Genomic DNA, 17696 nt, shown 5'->3' with positions numbered 1-17696 from the left:
CAATTGTGCTAGTTATTCCATGCCATTGGCACGTACGCAAGCGCAATATTCCTTTCTTACGCTCACTTTCAGCTCAAAACCAAATGCAATTGAATTTTGTGTGCCTTACTGGTTGCTGTGTGCAGCTCATAGAAGGGAGCCCTTCAGGCTCATGGACTTCAATGGTCCTTAAATATGCACACGTGACATCTGTACAACTGAGGAGGTTTTACATTTAGAAGCAACACTTGGGCTATGAAAGGTGCAATGCACTATTTATTTATTGATACTGTCAGCCCATGACGGGCTATTACAGGAGTGGATGTAACATACATAAACAGAGAAGTGCATTAGTGTGACTGAACAATGCACTAAAAAGAAAATGAAGTAGCACTGCTGATATGAAACATTAACAATATAATTACAGAGCACATTCTGACCTATTATATCACAATATTACTACAGAACATCAGGGTGCATCAGGGTACGTAAGGCAATGTATTGCTTCCAAGAGTGCATTAACCGATTTTATTTGGACAATTGAGTCAGGCAAAGAGTTCCACTGCTCAATTGCCCTGGGAAAAAAAACTATACCTGAAGCAGTCATTGTGCACTGTGGAAGGAAATATGTACATACTGTGTCTGTGCCGTGATGCTTCCTGTGTCTTGATTTGGAAGTACTTGTCGTATTTTATTTTGACATGGTTAGACATGGCTAAAATATGAACACAAGGGCTTTATTGTGTTGTGCACCTGTAAGTATGTGGCCACAGTGGATGAAGATCACACTAGTGACCTTGTGCTCCACAGCATGATGCCACTGGCACCAAATAACATACTGAAGCCCAGAAAGAAAAGAAATTCGAAGTTCACTTTAAACTACGTTAAGGATTGCGTTAAGATTGCATTTTGCTAGAGAAACATTTCCATGCTGGTATCATCTGTTAAATTAATAAGCATGGTGCTGCTTAAATTTTGAAGTAAATATGAACATTACCGACTATCAAGGAGGTTTGCCATATACTATATACTTTGGGATAACACACTTAAAGCATTGGCTGCAAGAGTTTTAGGCAGCTGAAGCGTACAAAGTACCAATTCTTGACTTAGTACCCTCTTATTTATAGCACAACAGGAAGGCTACACGATGTATTTCAACTTGCAACAGCCTTGAAGTGGCTGCAAGAACCTGCCGACAGTAATTTTCCGTATGCAAACTATCAAATGTATCATTTATTGTGTAGCTCCTGCATTCATGCCTAACTTAGGAGCACCAGAAGAGGCCAATTTCTGTGTCAGTGAAAGTAATTATGAATAGAAGTTTTCTTAGTATGTCAACCAGTGTTTTCATATTCAGTGTAGGAGTCGTGGAGCAGTACATAGTGTTAGAAGGCAGCCTTACGGCTACAAGAAATGCAACAAGTTAAGGTTAAGACGGAATCGTGCATGAGTCAATGCAGTACACTATATAGATAGAAATCACCTAAGTGAGAATTACGAAACAAAGCTGTGGCAGCAGCAGACAGGAAAAAGTTGTGTAATAATATGACAATTTTCCCCCAGCTGCATTCCCATACTACTTACCAGTCCTCTCATCCCATTGCGAATACATGTATGGCAAAGAATGAGATTAAAAGTCCGGGAAGTGTCACCCTTGCAAATAAAGTGGCGCCAATTGCAATGAAGTCTCAGATTATGTTTTTTCATTTGTTGAAGACTACAATGTGCTCTGCTGTTGAAGGAAATATGAGAGTTTTGGCTCACACTGGGTGTGCTCCAGCAGCAGCTGCTGGTGGAATAAGTGCCACCTGCTACAAGTGCTGAAATGTTAAGAACTTTTGAGGACAATTTCTTGAGCTAGTTAGTCACACATAATTATTAAGGTGAACACTACTACAAATGAACAAGCATAACGGTATGAACGCAAGTGCTACAGTCAGCTGTTGATTAGTGGAGAAGTACCCGAATCCTCTTCTGCTATTGAAGAGCTGACATAGCACTTATGTTCATCCCTTTTCATTTTTTTGCACTTTTATAGTGCAAACTCGAATGATTTTGTGCTATCAGACTCGCCATAGAAGGAAATCCGCTGACGCCTCCCAGTTTACGTGTTCTCTTGAGCAGATTGAGTGTACATCAATGCAAAATAAAGTAGGAGGAAGAGGAGTGCCGAGAGTGGAGCAAGAGCTCCCCGATTAAAACTGTGCACACCACACAGTACTGGTGCAGCAAGCAAAGATGCAAGACATTTACTTGGGTGCAGCGTGGGCACATGCTGGGCCATCCGGTCATCTTTGAGCATGTGCAGCAACGTTGTCTTGCCGGCATTGTCCAGGCCGAGGAAGAGCAGCTTGCCACTCTTCTTCCACAGGCCTGCAAGGAAATAAATTTATAAGCATGCCTAGTGACAAGAGCTTCCAGTGCAGATCACATGCTTGCTGCAGTTGATTTTATACTGATAACACAGATGAGGAAGATGACACAGACACCATTTTCAGTTTGAAACCTAGCCAACTAGCCAGAGAGAGAACTTCACAATTGACTTGGCAAGTCCTTCCACACTGTAAAAGATACCTGTACTACATTTACTAAATCTATAGAGCACTGTACCCTAGCAATTATGAATGCCCTCTCTGGTTTACATGTGAAATGAAAAATAAATTGTATGGACTGCCCACACAACCCTGACAGCAGTTATTTTCATAAATAATGCAGCAACCTTTACAGGACAGCACAGCAGATGGCACCGAATTTCCACAGGCATGTCAATTACCAACGTTTAACATGCAAATGTCAGTTTCTACTGGCATATATAGCTGAACATTTCAGCGGTTGACTGACCTCCAGTCATGTACATAAGAGCACAGGTCCAAATTTCACCTCACTGTGACAGGAACCTTCCAAAACAAAAGAAGAAAAATTTACCAACTATGCAGCAGCATTCCTAAAGGCTAGCACATGAGTACATAGATATACACATGCCCCTTCTTTTGTCTGCAGACAAGGGTACTTCGCACTATCAGAACATGCTGACAACTATGGCAATTGTGTCTCAGTACTGATGTAGCACCCAATGTACATGCATGCAATAGTTTGAGGTCCCCTATGTGGAGGTCCAAGAATAAATCTTGGACACAAACTGAAAAATTGGATTCTTAGTGCAAACTATCTGAAGTGGAAAAATGGACAGTCACTTCAACACATGAATGCAACTTAAGCTCTTGCGGTACAAATTGCCAAGCAAACTACCAACAGTAAACTATGTCTTTTCAACTTACAGCCATGACTACCAACATGTGGCAAAAGCATTTTGCCAAGGCCAGTACCCAGCTGCACAGGTGATGAAAGAGGCACAGCACTGGCATGTGCAAGAAAAGTTTTGGGCAAATCAGTGAAGATGCACGCCTCTCCTGCCATTTATCAGTTGACTTTGCCCAAATGAACTCTCACTCGCATGCTGTCCTAAACCCTCGTCCGCTTCTTAGCTAGTCAACGCTTCAGTTTTCACCGAGCTCCTATGTCGATTATACACTTTCCATCTACACTTTATATATTGTGTATACATCATGTATCTATACTCTATACGGTGCTTGCCCCATCTTTCCTTCACCTATGCCGATGTTTTCTCGTGCTGTGCAGCTACATCACGAAGTTGTACAAACTTGGCCAACCTTCAGCACTTCTATATTTTCTAGTTCAAGAGCTTATTGTACTCATGCTAAAGACAACTGCACACAAATGTTACAGGTGTGCTCGTGAAAATTCCATAATCAGCTTCCTGAGCCCTTTCATTCCTTGTTCAGCAGTGCAGAGAAAGGATCACTGTAGCATGCCACAGTCACTGATCTTACCCATGTCAGCTCTGCCCATGTTAGCTGTCTGTACTGCACATGTGCTATAACAGGGCAAGGATAAGTTAAGTGGTACTAGTATGCTAAAATAATGACTTGCCAAGGTTGAAGACTGGGCGTGTTGGTATAGCACATTAGAGGTTCGATTGCACAACATTTGGACGACACACACACACACCACAGAGCACAAAATAATGACCATTTTCACAAGCCATGGTGTTACAGTAAACAATTTCGAACTTCAAAAATGCAGAAAATGACTAGCATTTTCCAATCCGATTACAGTCCTCATCACGCAAGTCAAAGTTACTGCCCCTCAAAAATAATTTCCGCACAAAATGAATCTCAAAATAGCTTGTATCTATTGAGCAAAGCAAATGAGGTTATGAAAGGGAGATGCAGTTTATTCATTTTTTTTTTTTTCTGATCATTGCATTATCACCTTTACCCGAGAAGCTTGCCGCCAGCTGTACCACCAGGAAAGGCTACTTTCTATTAAGCATGTTTGAATGTGCCACACACCAAATTAAATACAGCATATTTAACACTGGAGCTGCTAGACTTCCCATACACATACACACACCTAAGAGCAGCTGTAGGCCAGGGGACGTATTCTGAAACGTTCGCCGCCGCGAAAGTTTCGCCCTGGCCACGCCTCCGCCGTTGCGGCGCGTGCTGAATGGCTGCTTTGACAAAACCGGAAATTCACTTGCACCACCTGAATTTCCGGTTTTGTCAAAACAGCCATTCAGAGCGCGCCGCAACGGCGGAGGCGTGGCCAGGGCGAAACTTTCGCGGCAGCGAACGTTTCAGAATACGTCCCCAGATTTCAACTGACATTTAAAGTGGAGATCAATTTTACCTATCAGAGCATGAACACATTGAAGCACCTCATTGAACAGTTATGCAAGTTACTCCAAATGTGCACATCATGCAGGATTAACATGCTAAATACGCAATTTTACATTCCAGAACAGCTACATGGACAACTTCACAGCAGTGCAATCTGCAAAAGTCGCACAATATGCATCAAAGCCTTAACATACTTTTTGCCTTCGTTATAGACTAAAGACCAATCTCAACCTGGCAATTAGCAGAGCTTAAAAAAATAATCTGATTTATTCCCATGCATTAAAACAGCGATCTAATCTTTAATGACAATTGAAGTGAGAATTTGAGAACAGGTGAAGAAGCAGACGGGAGACGAGGCTAGAACGTAGCTATCTGTACTAGGTTTACGTGCAGCATTGCCTTGGTTGTTTAGCTTCGTGTCTTACAAAATTACAGCTCAGGAATAGGCAAAAAGCAATACTGAAGCATAGTGCCCACGTCAGTTGACAAGCAGGATCATCCTCCCTCCATAACGAGAAGTTGAGGTGGTGTACCATGTTGAAGACTATTCAAGGGTATAAAGTTAGCGAAGTGTAAAGAGTAGCCTGTGCACACGACATTCACAGCCGCAGAACGACACCCACTAAGCCATGCAGCTCAGTGAATGCACGCCTTTTAGAAGTGAACATTACAAACAGTGCTAAATGAATGAACCATTTACCAAAATGTACTGGCACACCCAATGGTGCTGCATGCTCAACTTTAAATAGTTTTGTAGCCTTTCTTGTTTTTTTTAAAGCAAAGCTTTCTTTTAGAACCCTATCAGACTTTCCCTACCAAAGCTGCTGCTGCTGCTGCTGCCTTGCCGAATTGCTGAAACTCAAAAATAAATTTAATTGCACGCTGAATGGTGGAATTTTGGACCCCTGTCCCGCAGCACAGCAGTCTGATGCTCTGGTTAAAACACATTGGCGGGCTAGTTGATTAGAATCCATAATAGAGTGTATAAGCGCGACTGAACAAGGATGTAGAAAGAAACAGACACAGTGCTATGGATTAATCTTGACCATCTTTGGCTCTTTAACACGCAACTAAATCTAAGTACATGAGTGTTCTTGCATTATACACCCATGAAAATGCGACAACCGACACCGGGAATCGAACCGGTGACTTCGTGCTCAGTAGCAGAATGATGTAGCAACTCCACCACCACAGCAGGTACAAAAAGAAGGCTCACCCTGTATTGCTTATTAACCATGATTATAAAACCACCAAATTCGAACGAGTTTCACCAGTTTAACTCGTCATGTTGGATATTAAACTATCCATCTGTCAATGCTACGAATCTGGTTAGTTTTCAGAGTTGAAAGCAAATAGTCTGTTATACATTTCTGCAAAAAATGTTGACCTGGTCAAAATCAACGTTCATTTCAGGAAATCTTGAAAGCAGAAACAGCACCTACTTTGCATTTACACTGAAAGTTGTGTTACAGCCACTGGACAAAAAAGGTGTGGCCTGCCGCATCAGATGAGCTACAATGGGAGCAAACATAACCACCGTAGTTGCATTCTTGGCCACTTGGCTGGGCCGAATGGCGCTAGCTGGCGGGGATGGGACGTGTCGGGCTATGGCTTTCGAAGTGCATTTCCAACGCATTTTCTATGTCGATCCCAGACAACAGTTCCCGCATTACACCATTTTCGATGCATGCGGCAGGCCACACCTTTTTTTTTATCCAGTGGCCGTGGTTGTGTCTACAGTAGAGGCAGCCTTGCATGCCTCACAAGTGGCCTATAATAGGCCTTATGAAGCGGTACAAAACAATTCACGGGAGCACATTTCTGCAAGAGGCCTCGTGCAGAATCGTAGTAGCCTGCCAAAAACGGAGCTACTGATATGCACTCCCTACATTTAAAGTTTTGCAGAAGTGCATGTGTCACTATAATCCGAATGCACCAAAGTACCTTCCATAAAACCGAAGGGAGTCAACAAGAGAAACTGCTTTCTAGCCAGACATACATCTCAATCCAGCTCTAAGTGTTTTTATAAAAAATTAGCCAAAAGCAAGATAGCAGTTTATAATGCAGTGTGCAGCGTCCAGAGCCAACACCCGCCAATGTGGTATGCGTGCAGCACAATGCACACAGCCCACAATACAGCCACGGCGCTTATTAGTGTGATGTGTCCTTTAGTGTCGACCCTCTGCAGCAAACAGTCGGCGTACAAGTGTTCCGTGCAAATGTCCTACGTTATCGTGGTTCAAGGCCAGGTTATCGTGGTTCAAGGTTCTGCGATCATCGCAGGGTAAAAACAGCGCCACGGGGGATGGTGGGACTTCACGGACTACATACGCAATTGACAGCATCATTGAGAAAAGAGCAGTCGTGTATTGCGCGATTTACAGCGCCGGCGATGCACAACCACCAAAAACACGGAAGAATTGCGAAAGTGGCCGCAGGTTGCACGCACGGGGCCGGCGGCACAAGATAAGCTTTGAAGGAGTGCGAACAATCTCGCTGCAAGAGAGCGATCGCTCGAAGATCGGTTTAGACAAACGGGTAAGTGTCGTTTCGGAGTATACGCCCCGCTCACACGTTTCCGAAAGCTTACTGCATTCGCGGCTTTTGGTTTCCGCAGGAGTACAGCACAAACAGTCGACAGCAGGGAATGCGGGCAATGACAGTCCCTCCGATACACTTGAAAATACAGAACTACACGAAAAGGTCGCGATGTTCATGCGAGTTTTCGTTCTACACGCATGGGATTCGCGGCTAAACTCGCGAATTCCCCGATCGATTGACGAACGAACACAACACAGCACAGCTCCACCTCGATGACGCGGTACGGTCGTGTCAAACATCTGAAGGATTGCAGTGGTTAATTCCAAGATGATCCATGGAAAAGATTAAACAGAAACTTACCCAAGTAGCCTAGAACACCGCCAAGCCATTCGAGGAGGAACATTTTTGGGCGGTGAGCTGAGGAACAAAAAAACACAGTAAACAGTCTGCCGCAGCTTACACTGGCCGAGCCGCGGTAAACTTAAGGCACGAAAAGAAAGGGAAGTAAAACGAAAGATTAATACATGTTTCACCGACAAGCTTTCCTGCGCAAGGATAACGGCCGCAGGTTATGTAACGAAAGACAGAGCAGTGAATAACGACGGCTTGCTCAGACCACTCGCTGTTGACGAGGAAATGCGCCGTAACTCGCATAAGCATACAAAACAGCAGTGGGGTTCGCAAAGGTCATAATATAGGCATAAACTGTCAGAGCTTACCACGTCCTTAACCAGGGATTTAACAGGACGTGTTTGAGCGGCGTCATTGGCCTCCGTTCTTTCTTGAAGGATAACACACACATACACAAAAAAGATGACCACCGTGTTCACCGCTAACAGCTTCTAAGCCTACGTGGTTTAAACTTACCACAGCAAAAACAGACTTCGCCGTACGGCAGAAAGTGTACGAAATAAGCGTTACCTTTTTGTATTCTGCAGAGGAGCTGGAAATGAATACGAGTCTGGTCTCTTCGGTATCAGATGGGGACTTTTCACCGCCAGATTTTTCCGCACTGGCTTTAGGAAGGATGACGGCAACGATAAAGGGTACCAAATTTCTTTACTTCAGATGAGGCAGACGATGATTGGTTGAATTAAAAAGGTCGACTCTAGCGCTTCAAGGCGGCTGAGTGAGGCACTATGATTACAACTCGTCTATAACGTAAACATAAATTTACATTAGCGATAAAAACATTTAATAATTTATGTTTGATCAGAATATTTTATATTAAATAGTTATATGCTTTGCTACTGTTAAACAAAAGTAAATTCCTCAAAGATCTTTTTTTGTATAGTGCTGTGCTACCCTTTTAAACATATTCTCTAACACATGGCAAAATCTACGTCATACGGCCACGCAGAAAAATAAAACTTTATTGACAAAAAATAATAAAAACATAATAAATATAAATAAATTATTTTATAAGTGCAGAAAAAGTTATTTGGATAATTAGTTGTTACATTAATAATAACATTAACTGCGGTTCGATCATAGCAAAGCTGAGAAAGTATGGCGGTCCCCATGGGCAGCTTGTGCAAGGTAAGTAATATTGCCGGATTTAAATCTCTCTGCTTTTGATTATCACTTATTTCAGCCATGCGCGAGACAGCTAGCAAGCAGCCAGGATTTTTTTTTTTTTTCGATGCACTCTAATGACAGTTGCTGCGTATTTCGCTGCGTCTGAAGTTGTTAATGCACGAGTTATGAAGGGCAACGATCGCGCCTGCATGATAATACTTCAACGAGCTCTTTACGCATCTCTCCAGCTCGTGCGGCGTCTGTGACCATTGAAAAGCCCACTTTTATTAGTTTTGGGCCATGTGAAACATATGTTTGTTTTATTTTATTGATCTTAAGGAAAATCTGAAAGCATCACGCTCTTAACGAATTGGCGCCGTAACAGCTTGACTAATAGGCGTTTACTTAACCTCCATTTCACCGACACCGTTCTTCTGTAACTGAACCATACTTATCCTTTATTTTGCTCCGAAATCCAGTAACTTTATACAAGACGGACTTCGCCACATACTGCTTAAAGTACTTAACTCTTAAGTGTTTATCTCGTTGAGATGTGGCTATATACAAGTACATACCTCCTGCCTATGTCCACATTTCAGCTTGTGTATTTGCTTGCTTCTTCCTATTAAAGCAACAGTAATCCATTGCAGCGCCGTAGAGAACGTGAATGCTCGTGTGCCAGCTCGAGTGGGAATTACGATATATCAAGTAGACAAGTTAATAAGACATGAATGACGGTAGGAAACACGTTTTGGTGAGCGAAGGAGCAAGATTGCAGAATTTCTGTAATCATCTGTAGTGCAGCAGCGCCATCTAAACTCTTTGCGATCCACCTGCACTTCCTAAACTAGTTTAGCAAGTGCTGCCAATTGCTTATAGTTTTCTCCTTCACTTGAAAAGGAGATAAAATATTTGCAGCAAAATAGGCATAGCATAGTTGGCAAACACTTTGAAATCAAATTCGGTAAACATACGTAATGACTTGAACATTTCTGCACCTTCCTAAATACGGTCATGGAGCTATTTGGCTATAAAGATGTACTGTCTGTCAGAAAGGGGACATGCATTTATTCTCGGTAAGAGTGGAAACTTTCCCCATACATGAAGAACCATACTGTTGTTAATCTGAGTCATGCATGCTTAAGCTATCCCCGTTGAGACTTTAAGCAGGGTTGTGCATAAGAATGTGAAGGAAGGACTGTTACCAGACTGAAAATTCCTTAAAATATATTGCAAAGCCAAATAGAAGGTGTGATACAAATGCGCAGCTATTTCAAATCAGTTGTTTTGCTTTCAGCAGGCTTTGTGATTCTATTCTGGAACATATGCAAAGCTGAATTTGCTGGAGAAGTAGTGTGCAATGAAGTTCTCCTAAAGGTCATGTTCCATAGTCAGTTTTGCCAGTGCCCCTACGACACATATTTTGCACCTGTGTTCCATAGTCCTCTATGTTGTTATCTTGCACACCATTTCAGGCACTGTTGGTCAGCTAAAGAGTGACATAATACAACAATGACTTTGTGACATCTGCAGAGGCACACTGATTGGCTTTTTCTTTTGCCATCAGGCATTTGGGAGGCTATGCCACTCTCAGGTTCTGCCACCACCTGGCCGTGTTGCAGCTTTGCACACAACGGCAGCACTGCAGAAGAACCGAGCAGGTCGCTACAAGGTGACACGCAATCACAACAAGCCACTGACCTATGAGATGTCCAACCCACCTCACCAGATTGCCCATCGCAAAGCATGGAACTCGTGGAACACTAGTATGTGTCATTGTCATCCAAGCTTTCTTTTTTTTCCTTAAAGGGCCCCTAAATCACCCTGAGCTTGAATATTAGTTAGATAGTTGGTGATACGTACTAGTCTACTATGAACATATAGCCTTAAGAATATTTTAAAATGGTGCAAAATAATAGCATATTTACAGGTGTTTGATTAATGAAAACGTGGCCAACGCTGTTTCTTGCTCTCCTCTACGCTGCCTACTTGTGCTCTCTCCCCACTTGCCATGTACACTCACCAATTCTACACAGTGCAGCAAAAGCTACATGTCACATCTGCACAGCAGAAAAAATGCTCCTCTATTGTCCACCCCTAAGCCCTCCACATGAAGCTGACTGAATGGAAGTTTCATAAAAGGTTCAGTGGCGTACAATGGATGAGCCTCTCTCCATTCTCAAAACACACAGTCGGATCTATAGTCATGTGGGTGTTGTCATTCTTCGATGACTGACCAATTAACAGTTTTTACACCTGGTAACGTCAGCTGGAGCACCCTGTTGACATCACAATGTGCGAAGGAGGCACCGAAAAGGCAGGAGAGGAGCATGGATATGGTTCTTGAATTTGTGGGGTTCTCGTGGTGCGTAGCGCTGCCACATTTACCAGAGGTGATGGTCGCAGCATTCTCCATGCGATACGCACGTTTGTTTTAAATGTGTAAAAAAATGTCGGAGGTGGTTTAGGGGTCCTTTAAAGGGTCCCATGGGCCCCTCACTAGGTCTGGCCATTTTGAGCTGACAAGCGCAGTGCATAAAATGCGCACCTACGCTCATGTCTGCTGAATATTACATACATTTCAAACCAAACACTGTTTGCCCTTCTCATGGGCACCACGATCCCAGTCAGAGTCGACAGTCATACAAGTGCGCCACTTACAGTGACACGTGACTTGTAGAATTATTCAAAGCAGCATTAGTTATTTGTTTAATCTGTTGCTTAAGCAGACCAATTAAAGTTTAGAGAAATAATGAAACATACCAGTTGAATGTCTGCATGTTTTTGTTTTTCTTCGTACTGTAGATAGAGAGATGTGCCTCAGTTTTGTCTGCTTCATCTTAAGCTTGTGCACAGAGATTGAAACTATGTCATTTTCTACCATGTTTTCCAGCGCTGCGATCATGCTCTTTCATCCTCCCGCATCCGCCTCACTGCTCGTGTCTATGGCACTGACTTATACCGCTAATCAGGTGTTCAAAATCGGGTGACGTAAAATCGTCTGCTGCACAGAATGAGACAAACACAATAGCTCGCGCGCAAGTCTGTCACTAGAAGTGCCCCACTCGGCAAAAATGCGGGAGAGAAAAAAAAAGAAGGCGGGACCCGTGACATTTGTCATGCAATCCCCTGGCTCCGGTATGGGAGAACGCAGAGAAGGAATTTCACTTGCGGAGGCTAAACGGGGAAATTGGAGAGAGGGTCTATGTTGGCGGTGACACTCGTCTCCTGAAATCATGGGTTCGTGGCACTTCAAATATTTCTGTCTCAGCTATTAATGAAGTAATTTGAAAAATTCTTTCTGTAGAACACTCTTTAGAGGGCATGCAACAACTTCTAGTGCATAACCAAAATTTGCCATGTGGCCTGGTGAGGGGCTTCTAAAGAGACATTAACTGCCAACACTCTCGAATTTTCCATAAAGTTTACGAATTTGGGCTCAGTCTACAATTGTTTCATTAGGACTTACAAAAAAAAAAAGTTTGTGAAAGAGAGTTTGACCCTACCATTGGAAGTTTTCTGAGGAGCATACTTGCTTTGAGTGAATATATACAGGCAAGTTCCGGAAGGTGTGCTGCGCCTAAATGTATATCATTGTTAAGAAAGTGTGCAGGTATTGCACAATAGGCACGGGCTCAATGCAAGCTCTAAAGCGAAGTGCATGCTATAACCCTCCCCCCCCCAACACGCACACACATGCACACTGTATTCACACCCTTGGTATCGTTTCCACTGGACCTTTACAAATTTTAAGGTTCACAGGTTGGCACATATGTGCTAAAGAGAAAGTTAAGTGAAACTGTTGAGTAAGTTACACTCCTACAATACTGAAAGGGCCACTCTTACATATGGAGGAGGCTAGCCAGAAAAGTAGGGAAAATCAGACTAGTGGAGACGCTGCTTTAGAAGTTCTTGCACAAGCTCGCTGTGATGTCGTGAATTTTGACAGCATCTGCTTGGGTCTAGTTATTTTATTTTTTATTACTAAAAATGGGCAACATTGTATTATAAAAAAATCATAATGTAGCAAGTTTTGAGAACTATTACGATGTCACAATGGCTTGAATACAACAAAATACGTTGAAATCCATGGTGTTGCACTGTCACACTGGTGCTGGGGTTTCGGTGCGAAGTTCGAAGAATGGAAGTTTAGCCTTCATTGTCTAGTCTGTTAATACATGTCTAAGCTGATTTAATGTTTCTGTTTACTGTCCCTTAAATAGGCCAACTGTAGTGGAATTTTTTGTTCCCTAAAAAGGTTCCTTCCTAACAGTGTAGATAGAGTAGACTCTGTACCAAATTTCACATTTGTAATATGAGTGGCTGCTTCGCAAAAAGCTAGTTACAATTGGTGCTCTTTATACTGAAAGTCAAAGTGCTGCCATTACAGCTTATCGGAAACAAAGCAGAGCCGAGAGCGTTTAAAGTCCTTGCCCACTGAGGTGCTTAGGCATGGCAACGAGATCAATAAGCATGCATGATTCTGGGACAACCAGGTGCACACGTCGTCTTGTGAAGTGCTATCTAGTGGCTGTTGAATAAAAAAATTGTGATTAACCAGTCCTGTGGCTTCGCAAATTATTTCCACAATGTGTACTACCTGTTTATGATTATGGCCATTTTAGCCAAACTGAAATTTCATTGAAGTTGGCCTTTTAAGTTGGGTTAGTACCTATATGTTGCTGGCGTTGCTCAACAATCTGTTGAGCCAGAAACTAGAAAAAAAAAGAACTATTTAAGATTAGAAAAATGCAGCATTTTAGTAAACATAGGTAGTTTCTGTTAGACCTAATGAAGAGATTTTTCTAATAGTGAACAAATATAAATTACTGGCGACCATTATTTCAACAGTAAGCTAGAAGGGTAGTAGACATCGCCCGTTCTCTGAAGTATATGCGTGACAGTGTTAAGCACAGGGCTCTTTTTCTGGAGCTCAATGATATATCCGAAGTAGCCTGACAGGGCTTGTGGTATCAAAAATAGAGCAAATAAATATCCTAAGTGACTCGCAGCAGTATCGACACGAAACGGGCCTCCATGCTTTCGTATAGTTTCATTCCCACATTATGCTATCTGGCAAACCAAGTGAGCAAAAACCAAATGGCAGCTACAAGTCAGGTGACACTGAAATATAGAATACTGACCTTAATTTATTCAATTGCCATTCTTTACCATAAGGGTACTTGCATATATACTGCTTTTGTTTTTGCAAATGGCATCATGAAATACAAAACAAATAAGCTCTTCAATGACTCAAGAACATCTCATTACTGAATTCAAAATTAGCTATTGACAGACCATTAAGCGAATAACATTTAGAAATTTCAAAATGCACTACCTCCCAAAGCGCACATTATCAGGAACAGAGTAAACCTTAAGTGTTAGCGTGGTGTGCCGAGGGTAATTATTGTCCATTACTATTCTGAAGTGCTTGATTGATAGCACTTGTTTAAAGAGTCACTTGTTAAACAGTTTATGTTGGCTAGAAAAAAAAGCTTAAAGGGACACTTATCCACATATTCTGGTAGGTTGGTAAGAAAGTTGACAGCAGCACTGCCTCTTAACTGAACTGGTCAGTGCTTGTTTGCGACACCCTGCGGTGGCCACCGAGCGAAAATATTCTAAACAAATGCTCCTGGCATCTACTTGAATGCACTAGAGTAAAGGTGCACTTATCAAGCATCTTCTCATCATTGTAAGAAATGGCAAGGAGCATTATTGACGCTCAGTGTTTCATTCGGTCCAGCGGCTGTGCTGTACTCTGCTAGGTGCAGTCGAACAAAAGCCTATAGCCAACGCCTGCTTGTGAATACAGGGTTGAAAGGCATATGTCAAGTTAAGCTGAAGTGATAGATTAGGCTTCGAAAGTGACCGAAGCATCCATTTTTCAGAGGATGGAGCTTTCTTAGATGACAAAGGGATATGAACATAAGACTGGGTGGACATCCCAACTTTGAAAATATAAAACTGACCCTCGATGGTGCATTATGTCATGTTTGAAATTAGCAAATGCCAATCAGTCTGGAGGTAAATATCTAACAAAAGTGTGTGCTGTATTTCTACAAAACGTCTTGTTGCTACCTCTTTACACTACTCCATGAGCACTATTTGAGGGACCATGGCATCCTAGTCGTTAGGCCTCCAAATACTTAGTGGAGCATCAGCTCCTAGATCACTGGTGCAGCACAGGCATCATGTGCAGCAGCACTGTGTGACATACAAGTTTGCACCTGTTTCCTGTGGTGATTTGTTGTCTTGACTTCCAGTTTCCTCGGTGGCTAGGCCATTTTCTGGCATAGAACAAATGCCAGGGCATTTTTGTGGCCATAATCTGTCACTCCTGCTACTTACCTAATATTTACCTTTGGCGTCCCATTAGTACTACTACTAATAATAATAAGGAATGAGTATGCCCTGAGCTGCCTCCACCAACTCAGGCACGCTGTACTGTGACAAACACAGAATGAGCAATGATGCGAGGGAAGCATGTATTTAGCTGTTTAGTGTTCTTATGCCAGACGTATCTTAAGTGAAAATGCAAGAACCAACAAAAAACGTTCGACATATTTTCATTAAAACACTGCTGAATCCGTCTGACGTAAGCGTAACAAAGTTGAAAGGAGATGCCATACATACCTTTAGCCTCAGTCTTACATCTTCTCAGGCATCTGCCACCTACATTTAAGAGACTTGACAAGAAACCAGCTTTCATCTGTATAAAAATGCAGATTGTGTGGTGTTTGTTGTCTTAAAGAAACCACCGCATGTGAAGTGTTGTGAAAGTTCGCCATTTTTATGTCTTATCCTATATTGTTTGTCACTTCTAGGCAACCTGCAAGGGGGCTTGCGCCGTTCCGAGACACTTGTGGAAGACATGTTCATTCGCAAATTCATGACTGGCACATGGCACCGAATGTTTGTGTCGGAGATCCTCATCAAGCGTCGAGCCAACATGATCTTTATTGGAGGCATTGTGCAAAGGGTGGTGATTCCACGCAAAATGTACTTCCTCATCGGCTACACTGAGGAGATCCTCAGCTACATCCTCAAGTGCCCTGTCAAGCTGGAACTACAGTCAGTTGCTGACCGCAAGGAGATGATCTTCAAATACATTTAGGAGGTGTGCTTGTGTATCCAGTGGTTGCATTGTGTGAGAACGTAGAAAAAGAATTGCCCTGGATGAGATCAGAACCCAAGCACTGATGACTACCTTGCTTTTGTGCTGTGCTGCCAACAGGTACCCTTGACGCTTGTTGGAGCAGGTCTTCTACAGTGGCGTATGCTTGCACTCTGAAAAACATGTTGAATACTTCAGTTCATTGCATTTCATTAAAGTGAACTAGGATTTACTCTGGACTATCCTGCAAGGAAGTTTTTGGGTAGTGGCAACTTTTCTGGATTACATATAAAAAAAATATGTCACATGCATTCAACAACAGCTAGCATTCAAAATGGGGCAGTTGTTCAGAGAAACGTATTAAAACCAAGGCACGCACACCAGATTCTCTATACAGTAATTTCTAACTACATAACCGTTGACATGTTTGATTTAATGCACCTTTGTGCATTACAAATGAACTAGTATAAATAAATAATGAGTTGCTAGAGTTAGATTTAATTTCGTGTACTGGATTTGAAATCAGATAGACTAAAAAGGGGCCATTTCTGGATTTCTGGCATTACATGTGCTTTGTTGCACTCAGTGCTTTACAAAGGCTAATAATTTTTTCACACTAACTGTGGTAGAATTTTAGGTGTGGTAGAATTTTAGGTGAGACCATTTTGCATCAAGTGACATACTTGGCAAATATAATATGAGCATAATATTAGTTCATGCCTGTGCGTATCCTATGCAAACACCTTCTGCTGGCCTAAAGGTGTCACCTGGGTGTCGAAAGTGTTTGCTACTCTGTGAAAGCTTCATACTTAAGCAGTGGTATTGCAGCTTTAATTATTTAGAAATAATGAGTATTCTCTAGAAGGGACCTGGATTTTCGCATGCAGTACTTGTAGTGTTGCGTTTTTAGTTTGTCGGAAGGCATACTTTTTTAGTCCCCAGAAAGGCTCAAAATTTTTAAAAACTTGCAATTAATTGTGAACTTTATTAGTGTGTTTAGTGCTGTTCATCAGATCTTGGTAGCTGATATTTCCTTATGTGTTTTCAGGGGATTTACAAATAATGCTTAATCTAACCTCATCAAATTTCTGGGTAGCTGGTGCAGCACATCCCGGGAACTTCCCAACCCTACAGCAGCACTTGACATGCTATTTGTGACGATTGCTTGGGCTAAGAACTGTATGTAAAATAAAGTTAACCTCTCATTCTGTCCTAGGTTAAATAAATTCGTCTATTGTTGCAGCAGCCAGGAACAACTGTAGTGTAACATCTCTCAGTGTGGGTGCACTTAGAATGCTTGCTTGTAGCTGTTGATTGTTAGTATTCTACAGACTGCAAATGTTTATGCTTCTGCTGTGACCAGTGAGTGCAGGATTATGTGTACAGTCATTCACTACTGTTGGTGTGTACATTGTGAGTAGCACAAGATTATTAAAAAACATGCAGTGAATGAAGGCCTTTGTATATATAAATAAAATCTTACCATTATTTACATGATCAGTGGCATTTTTATCTTTGATAATGAGAAGCACAAATGGGTTTGTGTTTCTCTCTCATTTGTATAATGAAGCCTTTGGTTGTCATAACTTTTCCTTGTTTACTTAACATGAGCAGAATGAAGCCAGTCTGAGCTTGCATTAAGAACCACAGTAGCCTTTCCCTCCTCTCTTTGCAAGTACCGAAGTCTCAAAATACACAAAACTCACTTTAGTGGAATGGCTAGATGAAAAGAATGAGGCTGTAATTTTGGTTCATTACCTATAAGTGCAATGGTAACATTGTTAAGTTAAATGGAGCTGAATTACTATGGCTGTGTTGTACAGAATGTGAAACTCGCG

At 42.1% G+C, this 17696-nt stretch overlaps 2 protein-coding genes across 2 annotated transcripts in view; one reads left to right on the top strand and one right to left on the bottom strand.

The window, feature by feature from the left end:
• Sar1 (Secretion-associated Ras-related 1) overlaps positions 1-8301 on the bottom strand; it is a 38843-nt gene extending 30542 nt beyond the window's left edge. Inside the window, exons 1-3 of the mRNA XM_075690359.1 lie at positions 8145-8301; positions 7584-7640; positions 2233-2352 (exon numbers count right to left, since the gene is read on the bottom strand). Of these exons, the coding sequence (XP_075546474.1) occupies positions 2233-2352; positions 7584-7626 (163 nt within the window). The 5' untranslated portion in view covers positions 7627-7640; positions 8145-8301. The remainder of the gene's footprint in view (positions 1-2232; positions 2353-7583; positions 7641-8144) is intronic.
• Positions 8302-8679: 378 nt separating this feature from the next.
• mRpS24 (mitochondrial ribosomal protein S24) lies at positions 8680-17352 on the top strand. Its single transcript, XM_075690363.1, has 3 exons — positions 8680-8762; positions 10309-10507; positions 15569-17352. The coding sequence occupies exons 1-3, from the start codon at positions 8733-8735 to the stop codon at positions 15856-15858; spliced, it is 519 nt and encodes a 172-aa protein (XP_075546478.1). The 5' UTR covers positions 8680-8732; the 3' UTR covers positions 15859-17352.
• Positions 17353-17696: the final 344 nt, after the last annotated feature.

The sequence above is a fragment of the Dermacentor variabilis genome, chromosome 1 (genome assembly GCF_050947875.1).
Source record: "Dermacentor variabilis isolate Ectoservices chromosome 1, ASM5094787v1, whole genome shotgun sequence".
NCBI classification, from domain to species: domain Eukaryota; kingdom Metazoa; phylum Arthropoda; class Arachnida; order Ixodida; family Ixodidae; genus Dermacentor; species Dermacentor variabilis.
The sequence above is the reverse complement of the archived record's forward strand: the minus strand, read 5'-3'. Positions and strand labels throughout refer to the sequence as shown.

What these genes read in the sequence shown, in the direction of transcription:
- mRpS24 (XM_075690363.1), top strand. Translation starts at nt 8,733, where the DNA reads ATGGCGGTCCCCATGGGCAGCTTGTGCAAG. An exon ending in CCATGGGCAGCTTGTGCAAG is followed by an intron (nt 8,763 to 10,308) that starts GTAAGTAATATT and finishes TTTTGCCATCAG; the next exon opens with GCATTTGGGAGGCTATGCCA. An exon ending in ATGGAACTCGTGGAACACTA is followed by an intron (nt 10,508 to 15,568) that starts GTATGTGTCATT and finishes TGTCACTTCTAG; the next exon opens with GCAACCTGCAAGGGGGCTTG.